The 12809-nt window shown below is 30.6% G+C and overlaps 1 protein-coding gene across 1 annotated transcript; it reads right to left on the reverse strand.

The window, feature by feature from the left end:
- Positions 1-2846: 2846 nt before the first annotated feature.
- Positions 2847-4177, reverse strand: LOC111630267 (toxin Cll5c). The gene is made up of 2 exons (XM_023374351.1): positions 4114-4177; positions 2847-3159 (listed from the first exon to the last, which is right to left on the reverse strand). Exons 1-2 carry the CDS (start codon positions 4154-4156, stop codon positions 2939-2941), a joined length of 264 nt encoding a protein of 87 aa, XP_023230119.1. The 5' UTR covers positions 4157-4177; the 3' UTR covers positions 2847-2938.
- Between the last annotated feature and the right edge of the window lie 8632 nt (positions 4178-12809).

The raw sequence follows: 12809 nt of genomic DNA on the forward strand, positions 1-12809 counted from the left end.
GGTAGTAATATTTGTGACCTATATTTGTAATGACTATTCTTTTTCTTAATACAAAAATAAGATTATCTTTGATTTTCAATCATTGAAATGCCTTCTACAGAATACTTAAACTTTATACTTACCTGCATTTCCAGCATATAAAACATTTTTCTTAACTGATAAAGCTAATATTGTTATAAAGGAAAAAGACTTGGATAAACTATTTTTCTTTCATCTGGCGGAAGTTAAGATTTAAAAAAACGTTAGGATTGTTCGTGTCCCAAAATACGAACATTGGTGTACCGAGGTACAATCCATGATTGTTCCTTGGGACAAATATCTTCAAGTAATTATTTGACATTTTCTCATAAATAAAATAGCATAGGGTCAAGTGTTGCACTATATATAGTGATGTTATTAAATACTAATAGAAATATTCAATAGTCACAGCTAAAGATCAATTAGAACTTAAATTATGAAGGTTTAAAAAAAGTGTCTCAAAGTAGAAGGATCTCCCCTATACGGGTCAATAAAACATTCTTTTTATGAAAATGGCAATCATAATTTTTCAGCACGTAAATATTTTCAGTTCTAGAATATTATTTTCTTCTTGTTCGTCACTGATCACACCTAAATTTTCGAAATGAAAATAATAATTTAAATGCGAACGTAAATGTGTAAAGTGACAATTTTTAATCCATTTTACTGTACTTTTCAAGTAATTTTTTTTACAAGTGTTTCGTAGTTTTCTATTTTTCCGTTGCCCAGAAACTGTGTTACAACTTTCTTAAAATACGTACNGAAATGAAAATAATAATTTAAATGCGAACGTAAATGTGTAAAGTGACAATTTTTAATCCATTTTACTGTACTTTTCAAGTAATTTTTTTTACAAGTGTTTCGTAGTTTTCTATTTTTCCGTTGCCCAGAAACTGTGTTACAACTTTCTTAAAATACGTACATGCACTTATTTCATCGTCATTTAATTTTTAAGCAAATTGTGAAAGTTTGACTAATTTTCTGGTTTAAAGTTAAATAAATATTCCTTTTTTAAGTTTAGCCTCATTTATTGAATAATTTAATAAAGAATCTGTTTAAGCTATTTAAATGCCGGGCCTTTTTTAACCTGTGCTTTGATCAAGGTTTTTATTAACGTTGACATAAACACCGAATACTTTGCTGATGGAACTTTCACTATCGACTGGACCATCGTTCTGTTGCAATATTTTAATATCGAAATCTTAACGGTTCTATTAAACGTATAAAAAAAAGATATCCGTCTCTGGGTGAGGTAAAGTAATCATCTTGGTTTAAATATCTATATATATAACCTATTAAATTGGTATGTGTCCGCGTAACGGTGTGCCGAAAACGGGCACTAGAGGCGCCCTAGCGAAAATTTTGAATTAACAATAAATTATTTACATTTGTAATAGGAATTTATTATTGATATCAATTTATTATTTATACCACGGAATAGTATAAATAATTATTATATGCTTTGCCTTGCCTTATTATATGCCTTGATTAACCTTGCGCGACTTGTTTACGACATTTCGTGAATCAGTAAACGTCGCGCAATGACTCACGGGAAATTTGTCGAAAAAAATGGCGAATACATTTAAAATCGAGATTTAAAAGCAAAGGTAAATAAACAAATTAAACTATTTTAAAGTATTTATAGAACGTTTAATTAATAGATAAAATATAGATCCCTATGATGCGATTAGGACGGTAAATTTACCCTCGAATGAAAAGGTGGCGACCCCCCTCTGGGCGAACAATTAATGTCTAATGAACCATATTTCTACGCGCGACCCTTCTCGACATTTAGCTTACCGAAAGTTATTCTACGGGTCATGTGACCGTCTGTTTGCCACAATTGACCCTGCGAATGAGCGGGTCGGCGATTCCTGGAGCGCGCGTTATTTTTTTTTCGCGCGGTAGGCTCCTGTTTTACCACGGTGTCACGTGACCGGAAGTGACGTAGGCAAATTTTTAGCGGCGCAAAGCGTCGCACGTAAGGGTATCGTTCCTTTCATTTTATTGTTCGCACAGAGTGCTACAGTTCGGGAGGTCGCAACCCTTCATTCAAAGGGTAAATACTACCATTGAGACTTTAACAATGCTGTAGAGCATATTGATAAGAACGAAAAAGTGAAAGATATCGTGCCTCATGGAAATTTGTAAAGAACGCCCACTAGGATGCAGCCGGGCTACTAATTATATCTTATAACATTAGGATATAGGTTAATTAATATTAAGTAAGATAGTTGATTTCTCTCCGCGAGATAGATCTAAAATATATCATTTGTAATCCTGTTAATTGAAATATAATGTCGTTTGATTCAATTCAATTTGTTTGTTATTTGTTTATGATATAGTCTCGTTAATGACTAAATGTAATGCCTTCGTCGACTCCACTTACTCGCGACTCTCTTTCTCGAAATTCCTCACAAATACGTGATAGTCTGCAACTTGACTATCTGGTGTCAGGAAAAACCAACGACCTGCAGTTCACAAGAACCCTGGTCATAATAAACGTCTTAGAAAGCCATCCGTAGACGACCGCGGCCCTGTTTCTGTAACAAAACAGACGATTAAGGGGTAGATGGGTTTTACCAAGTCCGTATCCTTGGCTGGTCCCTCACATTTATACTTAAGAGATTTTTATAAATCTAAATTTAGACTAATAAACGAGTTAATTGGGTCCTGTCTGTCTTTCGTATCAAGTTGGCTACATTCACTGATATAAAAAGAATAAACCTAGGATATTATTTTTTATAATTAAAAGTTAAATGATTTCATACGAAAAAAAATCATAATACTTCTGTATTCTGTAAACTGAACATCACATAATAAAAATATTTCAAATGAAAGTATTACATTTTATTTCACTTAATTGCAATTAAGAAGCGTTACAATATTTCTGTTGGTGGAGAATAAAAAGTCGTTGCCATTATTTTGAGCTGCATGATTTACCAGGAATGGGATAAGTCGGTGTACTTTCGGGCAAACCTTCGCACCAGCACCCAAAAGCGTAGCAATAGCCGTAACTACCTCCTTGGTTTTTCGCTTTGCATTCCAAATCGCAGTTTTGGTTTTTTCCTAACCAAAAGCAACTGTATTTGCAGCCCGTGCTCTTGTTTACCAGATAACCTTCTTTTGTCCACACTGTTCCTGCAACAAACACAAAAAAATAGTCTTGTTCAACCGTAAGAAGTAATACTTATTAATACAATAAAATTAAAATATTTAATAGTTTGCACTCAAAATGTGTCAAAAAGTACATTATTATTGTATCACATAAACTATAAAAACTGAAAACAGCCCTGATTATAAATATGCTATTTTAAACACTAGAAACATGATGTGTCATTCGTAACCTTGTATTTATCAGCGACTTATCTAGCGAGGAAAACAACATTATAATGAAAATCTTGAAGATGCAATTTCTTGTAAATTCGAATTTATGATGTTATTTTATTAAGTCACTTCTCTCAAGTCAACGGATAGATTAACTGCAGATGCTTAGAGAATTCTATAAATCAAATAGAACTAAGCTAAAATTATTGCCAACATATTCATACTTAAATAAAAACACCATCACTGGTCAAGTAGCAAGACCTTTAAACTAGTTTACTTTACACGTTTAACTCTTAAATAGAGAGTAAGGTACTAGAGTAATAGAGGTAGAAACTAGAATAATAGAAAATAGTGATCCGTAGAATATCCCCCTGAAAAAAATACTTTCTTGGGAGATTGCCGTTGTGTTGTATTGCTATCCATCAATTAAATGCACATCTCATAATACGTAAATAATTCAAGTTAATAAAACTTATGGCATTTTGATCAATTTAATGCAAATCGTTCTAATTTCTGAAGCACTACAATGAGTTTATCTGAAGTTTTCTAATTTTTCAACGGAATATTTCTGTAAATATAAATTTCGATTTAAGTCATATATGAAAAAACAAGCTATAATCTGCGAGTGTTTTCATTTCCACAAAAAATACAATACAATGTAATAAATATAAGGCGGATTTCATAACTCTTTTATAAATTATAACGATACTAAATTATGCCATTTATAAAATTAACAACCAATTTAATCAATTATAAGTTCATACTTACCGAATAGGACCAAACAAGCGGTGATGATCAACAACGAGTTCATCTTCGATGGTATCTAAACGAGTTTAGAATGAGTTACCACCAGCAGAAGTCGATATTTATACACATGAAATGCGAACAGGTACAACGCGTACACGTGGATTCTGCATGTTCGATCCATCTGTTTCCACCAATTATAACAACATTAATGAGCCATTAAACAGAGAGGTCAGATTTTTCAAATTTCTTTATTTGCAGAAGAAATTAAATTCGTATCGCGTGCATAAAAGTTTATGTGAAATATAAATGAATATCATTAAATTTTTTAAAATAAAAATCACTTATTTTACTTTAAGTCGAATAAGTTCTTGGAACACTTGACGATGATTTAGATATTTCATGTTTAGAGGCATGTAATAACATCTCGTGATTTTCTCGTTTGATCGACACTACTAACCTATTCTCAGTTAGGACCTTTATCAAAGTCTGCATACATAAAATATTTTACGTAATTATTGACACAGATTCTTGAAAACAAATGAATTTGCGATTTCTAATCGAAATGATACTTTATTATAATAAAAGTGAAGATTTAAACATTGAATCTCTTTTTCTAAAGAACTTCAAACTTCTCTATTAAGTCTTGCAGTTTATGTAGAATAAGTGAGAATAAGTCAGAAGTATTGATTCATCAGAACAATAGAAAGCGAGAAAGGGGTCTTATGTTAAATATATATCTGGAGTAAAGACAAACTTATTGTAAATTTTTATTTTTAATTTCCATTTGCAATATTTTGAAAAATTTCTTTCTCCCTGAAAAATTGTCTCTTCGTAATATAAAAATGAGTTGTTAGTAAAATCCCGTAACAGATGGAGCAACGCACATGTTAACGTAGATGGCTCATTCTNACAAACTTATTGTAAATTTTTATTTTTAATTTCCATTTGCAATATTTTGAAAAATTTCTTTCTCCCTGAAAAATTGTCTCTTCGTAATATAAAAATGAGTTGTTAGTAAAATCCCGTAACAGATGGAGCAACGCACATGTTAACGTAGGTGGCTCATTCTGTTTTCAAATAGAGATTTTTTATCGTAATCGAACTAAATTAGTTGCTTTAATCTTTTGTTAATATTTTAATTTTATATCGTTGTATAATTGAAAATTACAGAAAAATTACAGCCATTTTGTTTGAACGTTTCTTCATTTCTTTGTTATGATCTAATAAATAATTTTAGAGTAAAAGAATGGCCTTAGAAGAAATTGTTTCAGATGAAGCTAACAAAAAGAATATTCGCTTGCATAATCCCAAGAAATTTTTGTTATTTCCACTGCATATAAATCTTGGATTAATAAAACCTTTGTCAAAGCACACTTTAAACAAGGCTAGACTTTTAATTACAATTTTTTTTTTTCAATTTTTGGAATGTTTTTTAGGTCCACAAATTTTTGCAAAAATTTTTACCCGCGCGGAAAAATTTTATTGCGATTTTACTTAGCCTTTGATAAGGCTTGATTAAGGCTTAATTGTTTTTTAATGGGAGTTTTTATCAAATTTATTTCATGTTGCACGGATTTTTTTTGGTAAGTTATTTAAAGCTGCTTTCTGATGACAAAAACGGCCTCCAAATGTTTTTAAATTATTTTAATTAATATATTTTATTTTATATAAATTTAATTAATTAGGGGGGTCGGAAATCGCAATAAAATGTTAATTTTGTAAAAATATTTAAAAGTATAGGCGTCGCTCATATTCACCCTACTTTAACCTTGTCCTTTCGAGACGTCTATCAGAAGGCCCCGAGAAATATGACTAGAAATGTTAGCCATATTTATAAAAAGTTTTTTTTATACAACTGTACGCTCGCTATAATATAAGTTCCATAAAATTGTTGTATTTATTTTATTTCTTGAGTAGTGTTATCAGACATTCTTCGTGATCCCTTTATCTTTCCATTCGAGTGCCATGAAAGCCGAGAATAGCCCTACTCATTTTCTTCATTATTGATTGGGCATCTCATTCTGAGTTCAGCAGCAGTATTTCTCGACAGCACATTATCGCATCAGTGATACGAAAATAAATCTTCGGGTGCCTACAATCAGATTTAAATTCGATAAATATTTGGTATCATATTATAAAAATGTAGATAAATGGTACTTAGATAAGTTTAATGATCTTTTAAGGGTAAAAATAATTAAATTAAATTTTAGTGTGAGAAATGTTAGACGTCTTGTTTTCGTACTACAAAGTAGAATGAAGACCTAACAATTTAAGTGTATTTAAATGTGCACCTATTGTTTGAAGGATAAATAACATGCAACTGTTGTTTACACGATAAAAAAATCACTGAACATAAAAAAAGTTCAGTTTAAATTAGTTACAAATTATTATAAACATAACTCAGGTTTGATTTTTTATGAAAATTAATATAAAAAAAAATAAACAAACATCACTGTCGATTGTGTTTGTTTGTATATTACAACGATACACGTACCGATGTGCCAAAGGGTTGCCTTCTGGGAGGACATTGTAAGGAAAACTATCCCTATTAAGATGTTACAGACGTAAAGATATTTTAGAATACTGCACGTAGCCAGTGGTGCTATGCAATCGGCCAGGCGTAGGCCTCTCTGTTAAAACTATACTGTATATTAACTAATGAATGAGTGCGGCGTTACTCGGAGAAAACGTAACGACACCCAAAATTAAAATTAGTGAATTCTAGCCAATATTATTTGTTTTCACCGAATTAGCTCTTTCCTCTTTCGAGACTAATTAAAGAATTTATATATGGGTCTAAAAATATGTTTGATTTTTTGCGAAAACGCAAAAAACCGTATCTAAAATAGTACAGTACAATTCGTGTTTTTCGAGGAGATCGTTCACTCTCTTTTTTTTCCCGCAAGAAACAATTTCCAAAATTTTTTTTTTAACGCACATGCTCATGACATACACTGTGTACTAAATTTCAACTTTTAACTCTTGACTGTTTAGGCTCCGCGTTTAATATCAACTTATCTCGCATCTCGATTATATATATATATATAGATTGATACCTGTAATGACGTAGTATGAGTTAATATAACGGCATGAGTTGAAATAAAGAAATAAGTTAAATAAACAGTCAGTTCAAAAATAATTGTTTTTCACTCAAACAAATAAATAAACACAGCAAGTAGCGGTTTATTATAATTATGTCTTAGTTATTAATAACATTTAATGTGTTTCTAATAACACATAACATTAACTGCTTTATTTAATACACATTAAAACAAGCAACTGTTCCAACTCAACCATTTTTAACGTAATTTCACAGGATAGCAACATAAGTCTTTCGGAGGGAAGTTATTTTGTAAATTAATAGTGAAATCTACGTAGACATTTCTAATTTGCCGGCATTCGCTAAAGTCTAGCGCTAAGATTTTTTTTGTTTTCTCTATAAAAATAACCTTTGCTATCTTAGTCCCTGTTGAAAATAGGAAACAGTTGTCAATCACGAACTTGTACTGCATGAAAAATAATTACTAATTTTTTAAGTTTATTCTAAAATATCAAGAAGAAATTCAAAACAGGCTTTCGTTAATAAATCTATTAAATATTAAAGTACTCGGCCTGGAAGAAACTGTTGTTTTCATGCTGTATACATATAGGTTAACTGACTTTTGTGTGCGATTTCTTGATAATTTTATAATTATATAAGGATCGGCCAATATTTTATTAATTTTATTTTTATAATTTTGAAAAAAAAACTTTGACACGATGGCAATAGTAGTTTATTTGGTTTGGTTATTTTCTAAAGTTGTATAAAGTAAAATCAACGAATATTGATACATACAGAGACAAACAAATGTGCACAAAAATCATAAAATTTTCTTTATATTTTAATAGAATTCGTAACAACTGACTGTTTTGGTCTTAATTTTGTAATTTATTTGCAATTGCAACGAATCGATTTATTTCTATTAAACAATTTATGACTTTGAACGAAGAAAACATTTTTTTAATTACAGAGAAAACCTGTTGAGTTTCATAAACAATTTTATACATTATGTTATATAGAAATAAAATAATGTATAAACTGACGTCATCCATTTCATATGAACTGCTTCTATGGCAACTTGCCACGTAAATCCCCGCAGAGTTAAAGCTAAAATTTACCCAGTTACAATTTTCCTTTACTTTAACATATCAGTTTATCAATTTGATTATTTATTGCTATTGACTATAAATTAACAAAATCGCGGACAAAATCGCAATTGGCGGTCAAAATCGGATAAAAGTAGAAATTGTGAAGTTAGCGATGTTACGACAGTTTTCGTTAGCAAATCAACGATATATTATAATACTAGTAGCCCGGGACGCCCCCTAGTAGGCGTTCTTTACAATTTACCATGAGGCACGGTTTCTTTGACTTTTTTGATCAATATGCTCTACAGCTCTGTTAAAGTCCCAATGGTAAGATTTACCCTCCGAATTGGAGAGGTGGCGACCCCCCCAAACTGTAGCCCCTGTGCGAACAATAAAGTCAAAGGAACCATACTCCTACTCGCGACCCTTCGCGAGATATAAGCCCCGGAAATAATAAATTCCTATTACAAATGTACTAAATTATTTATATTGTTATATTGACCAAATAATAATTTATGGGCCAAATGAATAATAATAATTTATATTGTTAATTTAAATAATAATTAAAATTGTTAATTTGAATGTTTGAAATATGACATATGATAGGGGCGCCTCTAGTGTCCGTTATGAAACGGTTACGGGACGGACACAAAATGAATGGGTTATATATATAGATTATTTACGAACATGAACTAATCAGAAAAAGGTGGCAAAAAGGTTTTCTTTCTTTAAATTTATGTTTGTTTGGTGCAATTTTGGAAAAAATATAACCTCATGGATGCCATAGGTAATATCGGCTTTGCTTGGCAAGAATTAACTGATAAATGCACAAATGAAGTGTGGAAGAAGTTATGACTAAATGTATCAAAGAATTCACAATGAGAAGAGCCTATTGCTGTATCATTAGGTTGACCAAACTCAACCTAATTGATACTGCAGGACTAGGAGATGTAGATGAGCAGGATATTGAGGAGTTACAGCAGGTTTCTGGTGAGAACCTTACCAACAATGACCTTCAAGAACTGGCAGAAGAAGGAATTTGTGTAGAACTGGAATATAGAGATTCTGAAAATGAAGAACCCAAAGAATTTCTCTACAGATTTCCTTAGTTTGGTAACAATAACTGAAATTGTTGATCAAATTGTAGCGAGTGATCCAGAATTTGAAAGGAAAGCAAAACGAGGCATTTTGGATGCAATCTTCTGCTACCGACATTTGCTTAAGGAAATAAAAAAAACAACAAAAGAAACTTCATGAATTTATTGCAAAACAACAAGAATTTCAGAAAAGTCAGGACCTTCATCACAAAAAATGAACTTTACATTTCTGTGTGCATATGTTTGTGTGTTGTTTAACATATATTATTATGCAAATTAATATAAAAATAAGTTAAAATTGAAGTAAAATTTGTTTATTTTTGGTCACATGTTCCCTTATCCCTATTTACTCTGTTAAAATGACCTCGTTTAACACTGTTTCGTTTAGCGCTTTGTTGTCTAGAAATGCATCCTCGTGTTAAGTGGGGTCTTACTGTACTTTAAATATACTTTTAATGCATAAACAGTTTTCATTTTCTCATAGCCAAAAAGAATATCACACATTTCATATATCACTCAATTTCCTATCAAAAGGAATGCTAATAGTAGAAAATGTCATGGTACAGGCTATTGATATTACCCACAAATTTTGAAATGGATATAAAACCTCCATATTTAAGTCATTCTGATGTGATGTCAATCTCTCCTATCAGGAAGTAACTCCTGTTTAAGTATGTTGAGTTTCAATAAAAATATGTAATACTACAGTGAAATTACTGACATAAAAAGACACATTTTACAGAACTATAAGAGAAAATTTATCAATTGCAAAAATGGAAGTTATGAAGTGATTGGTCATGGAATGGATTATTGTAAATTTAAAAAATTAGATAACTTTTTTTTCTTTTAATTATTAATTTATTTAAAATAGTTTATTAAAACAGACTAAATCAGTACAATAATTCAAAAAATTCTTATGAAAAATGAAACAACTGTGTATTTATGTATCAAATAAATTAAGGTTTAAGTTTATGCAAATTTATGCAATTAGCAAATTTTAATTTTTATAATCAAATACAGTAAGACCTCGTTTAAGCAGGGGATGCATTCCTAGACAACAAAGCACTAAGCGAAACAGNAAACATTCAAATTAAATTAACAATTTTAATTATTATTTAAATGAACAATATAAATTATTATTATTCATTTGGCCAATAAATTATTATTTGGTCAATATAACAATATAAATAATTCATTATATTTGTAACAGGAATTTATTATTGTCACGGAATGCCTGTAATGTTTACTAAAAGGCGAATAACGAAAAACCGGATAGATTTGAACCGCTACGATAAAACGATAAGGTTTGAAATAGTTTAGCTAATTTTTTAATATAATAATAGAAACCTTTAATGGCACGACCAAAGAAATACGCCACTGTGGAGGAACGTAAAGCTGCCGCTGCTTTAAACATGCCTCATAGGAATTTGTAATACTGCTAAAACGCCCACTAGGGAGCGTCCCGGGCTACTAGTATTAAAATGTGGCATGCAGCGTACAGTATGTCCGCCATGTTCCTTCCGTTTCGGATTTTTGCGAATGACGTTGTAATGCAAAGATTTTTGTTTCTGCAAACTTTTTCGATTTTCAGAGTCAAAAATCCAATTTTTATATTTATTAAGGTTTCAGTTTTTAAATAAAATCAAAATTTTAGGCTAGATTGTTTACAAATAAAACAAATTTCTTTAAATTTAAATTTCGTTTTGATACAATTTCGTAACAATTTTGAAATGCTGTATTTTTTTAAGTTGAACGATGAAATTAAATCTCTCTTCGTTGCAGAGAAACAGAGTATTTTCTGACCGAAATTCCCGAAAATCCCCAGGAATTTTTCGGGTGTGGTCCGTCCGGATATGTCGGGGCCCGTCTTTCACTACCCGGCATCTTTGTGGGCCTGGCCTAACCCATAATGGGCTTAGCGAAAAGAGNTTTGATAACGGACACTAGAGGCGCCCCTATCGTGTGTCATATTTAAAACATTCAAATTAAATTAACAATTTTAATTATTATTTAAATGAACAATATAAATTATTATTATTCATTTGGCCAATAAATTATTATTTGGTCAATATAACAATATAAATAATTCATTATATTTGTAACAGGAATTTATTATTGTCACGGAATGCCTGTAATGTTTACTAAAAGGCGAATAACGAAAAACCGGATAGATTTGAACCGCTACGATAAAACGATAAGGTTTGAAATAGTTTAGCTAATTTTTTAATATAATAATAGAAACCTTTAATGGCACGACCAAAGAAATACGCCACTGTGGAGGAACGTAAAGCTGCCGCTGCTTTAAACATGTTTTATAGGAATTTGTAATACTGATAAAACTCCCACTAGGGGGCGTCCCGGGCTACTAGTATTATATAGGTTATTGTTAAGAATATGTCAATTTTTCTTTTTTAAATTTTTTTAATCTCCGAATTATCCAGCTGAATTTTCAATCTCTTACTCGAAATTTCTGTTTACTTTTAATTTATATTTAGAAAAATTATTTTACATAAGAGTTTATCACAATGTAACATATTTAAAATTTTTTTAAAATTGTATACAGTACAGTAAAAATAAAAAAAATTTTAAAATGTCTTAGATTTGTCATCTGATGTGATAAACTTTTCCGTATTATAACCTTTGTCGTTATATAAATCAAATACTACAATATAACGAACACTAAAACAAAAAGCATAAAATGTGTTTGGTTATATCAGCCTCCCATTGTTACGTTTATTGCGGTACTCGGAAGATATGAAATAACGCAATTTCATCCATCAAGTAGCAAGCAATTAAAATAGCCATCTAATATATTAGAATATTTAAGATATCATTTTTTCCCTAATATTAACTTTAAGGAACTGTACCATTCGCAGCCGAATATTAATATTTCAGAAGTGATCCTTGTTAGACAGGTTGCGATGACCCCTCAAGTTGTAAAAGTTAACGTCCGAAAGACTTGATATAAAACTTGATTGAATAAAGTTATTTCAAGTGACATAATCACAATTCCCGGCTGTAATTTTTAATTATATTTTTAATTTATTTAATTTAATTTAATTTAAAATATATTTTTTTTTACCTGAAATTAGTAGTGTCTTGTTTCTGTACATCATATTTCTTTTTAACAGTAGAGTAGTGCAGGTCATTTATCTAACACTTTTCAGAGGAATACGTTCAAAGTAAAATAACGTGTTTTCGGTTTGTCTCAGAAATTCATATACTGTTAATCCGTACCTCCTGGCATTAGGATTTACCCACGTTTCCTGATCTTTCATCTTTCTTACTCCGTTTTTGAGATTCAAAAAAGACAGGCAGACGGCCACAGAGACATCACTGGGAATTTATAGGTCTAAATTTTTTTTTTTAAATTGCATCCCAAAATTCTTGAAAAATGATCCGATAATTGCCTTTTTGTGATAATAAAGTGTTTATATTTTTGCAACAAATAGTATAAACTACATGGGAAATAGATTCTCTTAAATATCGCAT

This window comes from Centruroides sculpturatus, unplaced genomic scaffold, assembly GCF_000671375.1.
Source record: "Centruroides sculpturatus isolate CEXI.00-Female unplaced genomic scaffold, Cexi_2.0 scaffold71, whole genome shotgun sequence".
NCBI classification, from domain to species: Eukaryota; Metazoa; Arthropoda; class Arachnida; order Scorpiones; family Buthidae; genus Centruroides; species Centruroides sculpturatus.